The sequence below is a fragment of the Macaca thibetana genome, chromosome 13 (assembly GCF_024542745.1).
Source record: "Macaca thibetana thibetana isolate TM-01 chromosome 13, ASM2454274v1, whole genome shotgun sequence".
NCBI lineage: Eukaryota > Metazoa > Chordata > Mammalia > Primates > Cercopithecidae > Macaca > Macaca thibetana.
The window spans coordinates 52,049,136-52,062,285 of record NC_065590.1 but is presented as its reverse complement, the minus strand read 5'-3'; the positions used below and the strand labels follow the sequence as shown (position 1 = coordinate 52,062,285).

General features: G+C 39.0%; 1 protein-coding gene across 4 annotated transcripts in view; it reads left to right on the top strand.

Moving 5' to 3' along the window:
* Positions 1–13,150, top strand: part of EML6 (EMAP like 6) — a 256,852-nt gene that overhangs the window by 167,669 nt on the left and 76,033 nt on the right. For all 4 annotated transcript variants that reach the window (XM_050754620.1, XM_050754621.1, XM_050754622.1 and 1 more), the window contains 4 exons: positions 6,083–6,183; positions 7,476–7,678; positions 9,945–10,056; positions 10,289–10,416. In XM_050754620.1, coding sequence (XP_050610577.1) covers positions 6,083–6,183; positions 7,476–7,678; positions 9,945–10,056; positions 10,289–10,416 — 544 coding nt within the window. The remainder of the gene's footprint in view (positions 1–6,082; positions 6,184–7,475; positions 7,679–9,944; positions 10,057–10,288; positions 10,417–13,150) is intronic.

Here is a 13,150-nt window from a genome sequence, read left to right as displayed (position 1 = left end):
CGTGCATCTGTAGTCCCAGCTATTTGGGAGGCTGAGGCATGAGACTCATCTGAGTCTGGGAGGTGGAGGTTGCAGTGATCCCAGATTGCACCACTGCACTGTAGCCTGAGTGACAGAGTGAGAATCTGTCTCAAAGAAAGAGGAAAAAAAAAAAAACAAAAAAACCTAGTGCGGTGACTCACACCTGTAATCCCAGCACTTAGGGAGGTTGAGGTGGGTGGATCACCTGAGGTCAGGAGTTTGAGACCAGCCTGAACAACATGATGAAACCCCATCTTTACTAAAAATACAAAAAATTAGCCAGGCATGGTGGCACATGCCTGTAATCTCACCTACTCAGGAGACTGAGACAGGAGAATCACTTGAACCTGGGAGGCAGAGGTTGTAGTGAGCCAAGATTGTGACACTGCATTCCAGCCTGGGCAACAAGAGCAAAACTCCGTCTCAAAAAAAAAAAAAAAAAAAAAAATTTTTTTGGATGCTTAACATTTTTATGGTTATCTGGTTGATTTCTTAAACTTTAAGAGGTTAAACACATTTCACCTTTAGACCTTTTTTCCCCTAATTTTTTTTTTTTTTTTTTTTTGAGACGGAGTCTCGCTCTGTCACCCAGGCTGGAGTGCGGTGGCCGGATCTCTGCTCACTGCAAGCTCCGCCTCCTGGGTTTACGCCATTCTCCTGGCTCAGCCTCCCAAGTAGCTGGGACTACAGGCACTCGCCACCTCGCCCGGCTAGTTTTTTGTATTTTTTAGTGGAGACGGGGTTTCACCGTGTTAGCCAGGATGGTCTCGATCTCCTGACCTCGTGATCCGCCCGTCTCGGCCTCCCAAAGTGCTGGGATTACAGGCTTGAGCCACCGCGCCCGGCCTCTCCCCTAATTGTTAATGGTATGTCCAGTGATGTATCCTGGCTCTAATGTCCATGTTCACTTTTGATTTTCAAAGAGTCAGAGCCCCAGAATTCCATCTCTTCCTTGCCTCTCATCGTAGGGTCCACATTCATGTAGCCATAATGGATCAGGAGACATTCTATTCTTTTTATTGTGGAAAATTTCAAAGTTATGCCAAAGTAGAGGGAATAGCATAATGAACCCTCTGTACCCGTCACCTAGTTGCAACAATGATCAGCATCCTACATGTTGCACAGATCTTTCCTTCTCCTCTTTTTTTTTTTTTTTTTAACTTTTTTGTTTGTTTGTTTTTTCTTGAGATGGAGTCTTGCTCTGTCACCCAGGCTGGAGTGCAGTGGTACGACCTCAGCCCACTGCAGCCTCCTCCTCCTGGGTTCAAGCAATTATCCTATCTCACCTCCTTAGGTGCCTGCCACCACTCCTGGCTAATTTTTTGTATTTTTAGTAGAGAACAGGGTTTCACCATGTTGGCCAGGCTGGTCTCGAACTCCTGACCTCAGCTGATCCGCCCACCTCAGCCTCTCAAAGTGCTGGGATTACAGGCATGTGCCACCACGCCTGGCCTCTTTTTTTAATCTATTATTCAGCTTCATCTTTTACCTTTAGATATGGTGGGAATGGAAAATGGTGCAGCAACTTGGAAAACATTAGTGCCTCAAAATGTGAAACACACATTCTCCACATTCTGGCCAACACTTGTTATTGTCTGTCATTTTTATTATAGCCACCTTGTGAGTATGAAGTGGTATCTCATTATGGTTTTCCCAATAGCTAATGATGTTGAGCATGTTTTCATGTGCTGACTGGGTATATTTTCTCTGTAGAATGTCTGTTTAAAGACACCACCCAATTTTAATAGAGTTATTTGTCTTTTTATTACTGAGTTTTAAGAGTTTTAATATATTTTAAATATAGGTCCCTTATCAGATATATGATTTGCAAATAATTTCACCCATGTTCAAGTTTTTAGGCAAGAATACTTTATAGGTACTTCCTGTCACATCAGAAAAGATAAAATCGATGGTATACCAGAGAGCAGGGAGGCAGTAGGAATGGTCCTTCCCAGGTGCAAGCAATAGGGGTATATTATCTATAGAGAATTTGAAAATAACTAAAAGCCATACTGCTTTTTATTATTCCCATTTGCTGGCAATTCTAAACAATGTTAGTAATGGAATTCCTTCCCTCCAGGATGGACCACTTCCCCAGCACCACCTTGGTGTACGCTGCTGCCCAAAAGGTCTAGTTGTTCTGCTGTCAGTCATACTCAGCTCAATTGGTGGGTTCTAGGAGTATTGACCTGATCCTTTCGTTACACAGCTCCCCATCAACACATTTTCTAACGGTTGTAGCATCAGCTGACAACCTTGGGCTAAACTGATTACTTAATTTGGGTTAAAAGTGGTAATTTTCTAATTTTATTCATTCTTCATATTAGCTAGAATTATTTTATAAACAAGAATTTTCCCTCGTGAACCATTTGGTTTCTCCGAAATATAATTCTCACAGGAAGTGTTTCTTTAAATGTTAGGGTTATTTTATTTTTGTCTATAACTTGCTGATTTTTTTTCCCAGTTTGTCATTCATCCTTTGAGTTTGCTATGGTGTTTTTCATCAAGCAATAGGTTTCTATTTTTATGTGGTTATATTTATTAATCTTTTATTGCTTCAAGATTTTCATATTTAGAAAAATATTGCCCATTCTCACATTAAAAAGAAATCACCTAATGTTCTATGGCTTCATCTTTTATATTTAGGTCTCTAAATAGTTTATAATCTATTCTAGTATCTGAGGAACAGGTCCAACTTTGTTTTTTCCTTATGGCTGCCAAGGTGTTCCAAACACTATTTTTTCCCTTTTTAAATAGATTTTATATTTTAGAGTGGTTTTAGGTTGACAGCAAAATTGAGCAGAAAGTACGGAGAGTTCCCATTACCTCCTACCGCCTCATGTGCACAGCCTCCCCTATTATCACCATCCTGCACTAGAGTGGTACATTTGTTACAATTCATGAACCTACCTTGACACATTATCACCCGAAGTCCATAGTTTATATTAGCGTTCACTCTGTTTTGTACATTCTATGAGTTTTGACAAATGTATATTGACACATGATCTATCATGATACTGTTACCAAGCTAGCAATGGGCTTGCTGCCCAAAAAGCATAGACGCCAATACTATGCCACCAGCTTTTGTGAAAAGAAAGAGTTTATTGCAGTTTGACGGCAAGGAGACAGGAGGCAATGCTCAAATCTCTCTCTCCAGCTGGGGACTGGGGCCGGATTCATAGCAGCAGGTAATGAGGCGTGATCTGATTGGATCTTACAATGCAGTGTTGCCGGGAGACATGATAGGACTGGATCATGCCATGAGGTGTGTAGTTCTTAATTTGGTCCCTGTTCCTTGGTCCAATCACTTAGGTTCCACCCATGGTTGCACGCTTGGTTCATCTGGGCATGATCAAGTTATATAACTTGCAACCTGGGTTCCATGATAACTGAATAACAACTCACCATTGTATTATGTAAAGTTGAACCAGACTGGGCTGATTCTGCAGTTACAGAAGAGTTTCACTGCCCTAAAAGTTCTTTGTGTTCTGCCTATTTATCCCTTCATCCCTCCCTCCCCTGTATACTGTGGCAACCACTAATTTTTTAGCATCTTTGTAGTTTTACCTTTTCCAGAGTGTCATATAATTGAAACCATACAATATATGGTCTTTTCTGATTGGCTTCTTTTACTTAATGATATATATTTACTTTTCTTCCATGTCTTTACATGATGTGGTAGTTCATTTCTTTTTAGCACTGAATAATATCCATTGTCTGGATGTACCACAGTTTGTTTACCCATTCACCTGCTAAAGGACATCTATGTTGCTGCCAAGTTTTGACAATTATGAATAAAGCTGCTATAAATATCCATGTGCAGGTTTCTGTGTGGATATAAGTTTTCAGCTCACTTAGGCAAATATCAACGAATATAATTGCTGGTTATATGGTAATAATATGCTTAGTTTTGTAAGAAATTGCCGAACTGTCTTTCAAAATAGCTGTATCATTTTGCATTCCCACCAGCAATTAACAAGAGTTCTTATCACTCCACAGACTAGCCAGCATTTGGCGTCAAACACCATTTATTTTAAAAGTTCATCTTTCCTGCTATTGATATAAGACCTTGTCTTTGTTATACACTACATTTTTATATTCATTATATGTGTCTGTTTCAAGATTTTCTGTTTTGTCATTTGTCAGTCAACTCATACATAGGTACCATACTGTTTTAATTACAGAGCCTTTATAGATTGTTTTAATATCTAGGAAAGCTACTCTTTGCACTCTCCTTTTCTGTTTCCATTTTCCTGGTCATTCCTGCTGGATTATTCTTCCATGAGAACTTTAAAATCAAGGTGTCTAACTCCGGATTAAACACACACACACACACACCGTGGTCTTTTTATTGGAACTAAGTTGAATTTATAAACTAAGGGATAACTGCTATCTTTAGGATTGAGTTTTCTTTTCCAAGAACATGGAATATGGTTCTATTTTTTAAAGTCTGCCTTTTTAATCTTACAGATCAGGTCTTTTTTCTCTCTTCATTTTTATATGTTGTATGTTTCTTGTTGAGTTTATGCCTTGTTATTTTTATTGTTTATAAATAGAGTCCTCTACTCCATCATATTTTTCAACCGGTCATTGTATATGCAAAGGTTATTGATTTGGTATTGAATTTTATATGATGCAGCTTTACTAAAATGTCTTATTTGTAGTCATTTTAAAATTACTTCCCTTTGAATTTTTTAGATATGTATAATCTGCAAATATGATTAGTTTTAGCTCTTCCATTCCAGCTCTTGTGCCTTTTAAAATCTTGTCTAACTGCATTAGTTCATGTGTTCAGTGTGATGTTAAATGGTAGTGGTAATTATCCTGACTCTATTGGGAATGCCATTAAGTAAGAATCTTTTGAGTGTGTACAAACAAATATGATGAATAAGCTATTTCAGCATGTTCTGTCTTTAAAGAAAGGATAATGACACATAGCATGTCTGGAGAGCCGGCCTATATATAGTTACCTTGAATAAATCTGGATTTCTCAATGATGAAGTACAGGGAAATATAAATGTCTAAAGGACAAGTCTGAAGCATCCTTTAATTTCTGCTGTATTGGGTGTTGAGTGTTTTATTTTTTAAATCATGGATGAGTGTTAGATTTTTGTCAAATACGTTTTCAGCATCTGAAAATGATAATATGATTTTTCTCTTTACATCTATTAATATGATCAATTGTATTACTTGATTCCTTAATATTGAGCCACCCTTGTGTTTGGTCCTAATGTATTATTTTTAATATGCTTTCAGATTCCACTTGCTAATATTTATGATGTTTGTATCTATATTCATAAGACAGATTGGTCAGTCATGTTCTTTTTGTTAATTGCTTTTTTTTTTTTTACATTATTAAAATTATGTCCTAACATATCAAAGACCATCAAATAGTCCCTCTCATGCTGTGAGATGCCAAGTCTACAGCCCAGGTCTACAATTGGCCTTTACATTTATATTTGTCCTTCTGCCCCTTGAGTTATAAACCTGCATCTCTGAATGTGCAGCATCCCAAAGTGCCGCGAATCAATAGAAGACATCCTTTCTCTTTCCATAGCTGTGGGTCCAGGGCTTCAACTTCTAGATGATATGTTTCCAGCTGAAAACCCATTTAACCCAGAGCAATGCTTTCCACAGCAAGAGTGGTTCATGTGAAGCTTTTCGTTAATACTATCTCTTTCCTCCTGCACAAGAGGAGAAAAAGAGGAGTCAATACTATCTCTTTCCTTCTGCATATCCCCAGAATTACTTGCAACCCTACAGTGGTGGCATTAATTTTATCTTATGGAGACATTATGACATGTTTTAAATGTTTCATTACTTTGTTTAACGTATAAGTAAACAAACTTTGGCAGCAATATTAGGGTAAGAAGAAAGGGCTCAAACATGCAAAGAAAAGTGAAAGCTCATTATTTTAATGTAGATGCCTGTGTGGATTTTAAACCATTTCCTAATTTAGTGGTCCTGTTAGATGTGTTTAAAATTAGACCAAATGCATGCTTTTAATAAAACTGTTGCTTCCATTCAAACTAGACTTTTATTTCCTATTTGTCTCTTACAGAGGACATAAAGATAAGATATTTGTGGTAAAGTGTAACCCACACCATGTTGACAAACTGGTTACAGTTGGGATAAAGCACATCAAGTTCTGGCAACAAGCAGGTACTGTCCTTTGGGTTTATCATTTATGTGACTGAGAGCTTGACCCTAGCTGGAAAGAAAAACAAAACGAAACTACTGCTACTACCTGGCTTGTCTCTGCAATCTAAAATAAAAATGCGCCTAAAAAAGTTCACTCCCAAACTCACTTAGAACGCTTTGAAGCTTAAAACACTCTATATGATGCTATGCATATTCATCAATACCTAGAAAGCTTTGGAAAATGTTCTGCTGTGAAAATAATCATTTTTATATTTAGTCATCTGTTCTGAAAGCAGTAATTATGTTAGACTACTGCACAGGAAATAAAATGATCATTTTGGTTGAGTGAATAAAATTGTATCTATTTGGAGGGTTCCTTTATTTATCTATTACTGAATTTAAACCTGAATTAAACCCTGAGTCTGCCCACAAATAGGTGGTCCAATAAATATTGGTGGATTTAATATTGATAATAATGATAAATAAGCATGAGAAAACATAAAGGATACCTTAGTCTTCTCACTAATAAGTCAGACTTAATACAATTGAATCTGAATTCTTCATATCAGCTTTGGTACCAAGCCCAATTTTATTATGCAGAAATTGTGAATAAGGTTCTGTTTCAGTGCATTTTGCTTTTAAAAGAAGGTAATGCCACCCAATATGTCTGGAAAGCCAGCCTGTGCATAACTGTCATGAATAAAGCTGGGTTTCTCAGTGACAGGAAGTGTGGGGAAATGTGAATGTATAAGGGGCAAATCTAATGACTTGTCCCGTATACTACATTTTCCTACAAAACAATTCATTTTTCTCACCCCAAAATTGCTGTGATAAATAAGCAGAGCACATATAACATGTTTATATTTTACATTTATAGTCAGTACTATTTTTATTGTTTTTGGTCAGCATTCATGAAGACTTTGCTTGCTCCTCTAGGCACTTAGTCACTCTTTCTCTTGGTTGACACAGAACTTGTACTGAGCCTCAGATGCGTGTCTTGGAGTGAGATGCATATTGAGTCCTCCCTCCAGCCAGACTCTGAGTTCCTTGAATGCAGGAACCCTCTTTTCATCTTCATATCCCAGCAGTGAGCACTGCACCTGCCACATGTAGGGGTTCAGTGAACGCTGAGTTAATGAATGAATGAGAAATACTCTTACAATATTTTTGCTTGTGATGTTCTCTGCCACTTTTAGACATCTTTACATAAATACCTAATGAGAAACACCAGATTTCTCGCGGAAGTAGTCATTCTATATGCTCATAGGAAGTGCCAGATTTTTTAAATAATAACTGTTCTTGATCCACTCTAGGTGGGGGCTTCACTTCTAAAAGAGGAACTTTTGGAAGCATTGGAAAATTGGAAACAATGATGTGTGTTTCATATGGACGAATGGAAGATCTAGTGTTCTCAGGAGCAGCTACTGGAGATATTTTTATTTGGAAAGACATTCTACTACTGAAGACAGTGAAAGCTCATGATGGGCCTGTGTTTGCTATGTATGCATTGGATAAGGTATGGCCTGCGTTTCAGCATTCATTTTCCACATCAGCCTTCTAAAATTATAAGGCAGTCTTAGGATGGCCCACCAAGAGGATGCCTGTATCTAAAACAGGCCTTTCTGAATTAGGAAGTAGTTGTCATGAAGCTCCGTCAAGAGACAATAGGGAGGAAAGCAAAGATATTTTTATAATTTCATTTATAGTTGTTTCTTTACATGCAGCTTCTCTCCACTTTTTCCACACATTCTCTTTCTGGCCTCCACTCATAAGAGTCCCTTAAGAAGTGCCAGGATAAATGTGGACACTTAGCAGCAGAAGAGTCCTGAGAAATACTTCAGCATTGTCTTCCTCCTTGGTGACACAACGGGCAGAGACCTAAAAGTATCAGGTGGTTACATTATTGTTCCAGACATCGATTTGCTATGACAGAAGTTTACATCCATAACCAGCTTGCTCCTGTATAGAAAGGCTCAGCTTTCACAAGAGTGTTAGAGTGAAGACTGTTCATTGGCCATATTTCCACTCAAGCTCATCATGATTGCCCTGGTCTGTCTACTTGCCTTTCAGTGTCCCTTTACAAAGATTACACTTACCTCTGTCTTAGTCTGTTTTTGCTGCTGTAACGGAATTTCTGAGACTAGGTGCTTTATAATGAACAGAAGTTTATTGGCTCACAGTTCTGGAGGCTGGGAAGTCCAAGATTAAGGGGCTGCAACAGGGAAGGGCCTTCTTGCTGTGTTACCCAATGGCTGAAGGGCCAATAAGAGTGGGAGGGGCCAAAATCACCCTTCTATAATGAACCCACTCCTACAATAACGGCATTAACCCATTCATGAGGGCAGATCCCTCATGGTCTAGTCACCTCTGAAAGTTCCTACATCTTAATACTGTTACAGAGGCAGTTAAATTTCAACATGAGTTTTGGAGGCTACTAACATTTAAACCATAGCACCTTCAGTGTTTTAAAACACTTTATTCAATCAACTTGCCAGCAAATATCAACTTCTTTTCAGTTACTTCCAGTTTGCTGGTGGTACCACTTCATCTGTGCCCTCTGACCTCCAGTTTAAGCCATCTACTACTCCTAACCCACGCCTCAATTTTCATTTACCTGTCCTTAGGCAAATGTGTTGATTCTACTACAAAAGTAGGTTCTTGGTAGATATGCAACTACAATGGTTGTTTTAGTGACTAAGCTGTTTTTTGTTTTTTTGTTTGTGTTTTTATTTTACTGGCAAATATGTTTTTGGTTAGACTGGCAAGTACTAGAAAAGATTAAAGAAGAAGAAAGAATTTCTGTAGGCCCAGAAGTAAATATGGTGTAACTTGTTTAAGCTATTGTTGTTTGGTAAATTAAGCTGCAAAATCATGAGAAAAGACAAGGATATCACAATATAATGTACTACATTTAAATTTAATTTGGTGATTGAATTTTCCTGGGTACGAATTCTATATAAGGATAAGGATGTTTAATATTACACACTTCAAAATATTATTTCTTTGTAAACTTTGTAAAAATGCATTAAATTAAAAGTTGCTGGGGAAGCAATGAATTACTCAGCTTTTTTCTTTAAAAAAAAAAACCCTCTAAGAACAGTTGGCATATATAATAAATTACCAGAAAGGAAAACTAGTACAGCCAAAAAATTATAAGCTTAGAACAGGAATAAAGATCACTGTTCAGTAAAAAAATCCAATATGTTAAGCTTTTTACTTTCCAGGTTTTTGTAAAAATTAATCTGGATTTTAATTATGGTAATTATGTCTATTGAATGAAATAGGATAGTTTCATTGTATGAAGTACCTAAGTTACTCTTAATAAATAGTGATGTTTTCTTCTGGACATGACTTATTTTTAAATGTCTAACAATAATTTTAAACTGTGATGTTAACTTCAATCCATTTGGTCAGAGTATGTGAGATACCAGAAACTCTGCTAGGTTTTGAGGTTGGTTCCATTCTGTAGGAACCACATTCTGGTTGGGAGACTGGGCACAGGCACAGTCATGCTTGATCAGTGGGCCAGCTGCCAACCAGTGTTCTGAAGAGAGTGCAATGGATACATGATGAGAAAGTGCTTAATCTTGCTAGGGGAGTGTTGGAGAAATGCTCCCAGAAAATAGTATTCAAACATTGTTATCAGCAGAGTTTTCCATCTCATATATTTAGGAAGGTAACATCCACAAAGCTGCCTTACTCACGGGGGAATCCTTCTGGGGCCAAGTGGGTAATTGGTCATTTTGATGTGTATATAACACCTCCCATGTGTGCCTTCACAGGGCTTTGTAACGGGTGGAAAGGATGGCATCGTGGAGCTCTGGGATGATATGTTTGAAAGATGCTTGAAGACTTATGCCATTAAAAGATCAGCATTGTCAACTAGCTCAAAAGGTGCCACTCCTAAACATGTAATAGAAATCTTTGTGTTCATAGGGATGGAGAAGTTTTTAGAAAACTATTAGCCAATCAATTTTCTCCCTCTTCCATGTTTCGAACTCTCTTCTCCTGGTAGAAATGTCAAGGCTGACTGCCTAGTACCTCGTTTTTTGGAGCTATACAAATTGAATTTATACTGAGAAGCAGTGTTTTTGTTATTTTATTAAATATGCCATCCTCTTCCCAGGCTTGCTTTTGGAAGATAACCCTTCAATTCGTGCCATCACGTTGGGACATGGACATATCCTGGTGGGAACAAAAAATGGAGAGATTCTGGAAATTGATAAGAGCGGCCCAATGACACTACTTGTTCAGGTACTGTTTGTACCTATTCTAAACTGCAGCTCACATCAGGGCTGGGACTAGGGTGAGGCAAAGTTGATGCTTAGGTTCCAAAACTTAAGGAGGCACTCACTTTCAGGGTTGCACAAGAGTTGAACTAGTTACCTATTGCTGTGTAACAAATTGCCACAAATTTAGCAGCTTAAAACAACACATGTTTATTGTCTCACAGTGTCTGTGGATCAAGAATCTGAGCACAGCTTAACTGGATCCTCTGCTTAGTGTTTTATAAGGTTGCAGTAAAGACCAGGATTATGGTCTCATCTGAGGCTAAACTGGGGAAGATTCTTCCAAGCTCACTCATGCTGTTGGCAGAATTTAATTGCTTGTAAGTGTAGGACTAAGGGCTTTTCTTTTTTCTTTCTTGCTGGCTGTTGGCTAGAGGCCACTCTCAACTCCTAGAGGCTGCCCACAGTTCCTTGCCACATAGGGTTTCCCAACATTGCTGCTTTCTCAAAGCCAAAAACAGAGGAAAAAAATAGACACTACACTCTTATGTTACATAATTATGTAATCACATATGTGGAATCATGAACATTCAATCACCTTTGCCATATTCTGTTGGCTAGAAACAAGCCACAGGTCATACCACACTCAAAGGGAGGTGATTATGCAAGAATGTGAAAACCAGGAGGAGTATGAGGGTCACCATCACTGGCCACCCTCTGGCCACCAGTTATTCATGCCCCTACCACATACAGAATTCTTTACCTCCACCCCCAAGGTCCCCAAGAGCCTTATCACGTTACAGGATCTGCTCAAAGTCCAGAATCTCATTTTCTAAATTGGGTCCAGGTGTGGAAGAGATGCCTTAGGTATAAGTCCTGTCAATCTGTCCATCCATAAAATGAACAAGACAAGTTACCTACTCCCCACATGCCAGATGCACCAGTGCCCCTTTGGAATATGGGCCTCACTGTAGTCTCAGCCTTGATCCACATAAACACATTACATCCTCCTTAATCCCTGTCTTCCCTCAAAAGTCATATTTAGGTAAAATTGAACTAAAATAAATGTAACAGAACCCTTTAGGAGCCAAGAAATAATAAAATCTCACCTCAGGGATGAGGATGTGGTAGAGTGTGGAGGTGCACAGGTAGTCCTGCCCGCTATGGTGATGGATAAGACCATATTTAGTTGGAAGAGGCATGGTGGGGGGTGAAGGATGTGTGTTCAGAAGTTGGAGGGAAAAGAAAATGCCCTGATCTTATGAGCAGTCAGAACTTCCAAGATGCCAGTGCAGGAGCTTCCCTTCCTTGCCCTGATCTCTGGGTGATGCCTGCAGGCTTGCTGTATTAGGAGTGAATCCCCAAATCCCACTGAGAGGGTCCCTCTGACTTAGTGTATCATGGAAACACATGCGCATATACACTATGGCTCAGGACACTGCAAGGCTTTAAAAACACATGTGCCCAAGTCCTATCCTGGATATCCTGAATAAATCTGCTTTTTAAAAAGAAAAAATCTATGTGAAAAACAAACCTCGAAAGCTCTGCAGCTGGTCGTGCCTGGCAGCCAGGCTGGGGAATGAGGCTGGAGATACATCCTTGAGGCATGATGTCTTTGTTCTCCAGCTGTCTTGCTTTTGTTGTTTTCTTCCAAACGAAATCTTTTTTTTCTGGCCATAACTTCTCATCTAATTTTACTGAAAAATATTTATTTACTTTTTAATCTCCAAATGTTTGAGAATGTAAATTGTATCCATGTATGCTACATTGCTAGATATTTTGGAAGATTTATGCTCTGATATGATTTAAATAATACTGTAAGATCTAAACTTTGTTTTCTTTCTTGCTGTGTTACACTTGAGGTAGTTTGGTTTAAATATGTTTTATGCTTGATAAAGGCTTTCCACTTCTTAATTCTCTACAATTCTATTCTTTCCTATGTTTCTTTCTATTGCTCTAGTAAGAAAAATAACCACAGCAATCATATATTCAGCACCTACTCTGTGTCAGGCAATACCGTTGTACTAAATTTGTCTCATCTCCACAACAGGTTGGCTGTGTTAAATTGTTTTATAGATGAGGGACCTAATGCCCGGAAAATTACCCACAGTCACCTGCTGAGAACTGCAGCGCTGGGATTCCATCCAAGGTTTACCAGAGCCCTTTTTCACCTCACCAGGCTGTTCCCCACGTCTCTTAACCTGGACGCTGCAGGAAAGCCCCTGAGCTGTGGGGTGGCTGGTTGAGCTGGTGGAAGCTTCAGACCAGATGTTAGTTACCATCTTTGCCACCTACATGTGTACCATTCTCTCCCTTTTTTTCTCAGTATCTTTTTTTCCTCTTCTGCTCTCTCATTTGCTATTTCCTCTTAGGTGGAACTCAGTATTTCAGTTCAGTCCATGTTTGTTGGGCTCTTGCCCAGGTCTGCTCTGTGCTGTGTGTATGCGCAGTGGAATAAGGGCTTCCTGCCTGCCCAGGACCGTCTCACTGTCCTGTTCTGAGAGACGATAGAGGCACCAAGGGAAAGTGAAGGAACTATGGAGGCAGTGTGAGTGAGACGATGGACTGTCCTGCTGGGAGAAGATTTTAGAACCACTGTGCCAGTTTCGGTGGCATGGCAATCCAATCACAGTTGGAATAGATTGCTTATTTTTAATAAGGTTGGGGGAGGGGAGAATGGCAGGTGATGGGTTGTGGCACTTCCCGTCATGTGTGCTTTGAAGCAGTCAGCTCGCAGTTGAACAGCTGTTTATGATCAG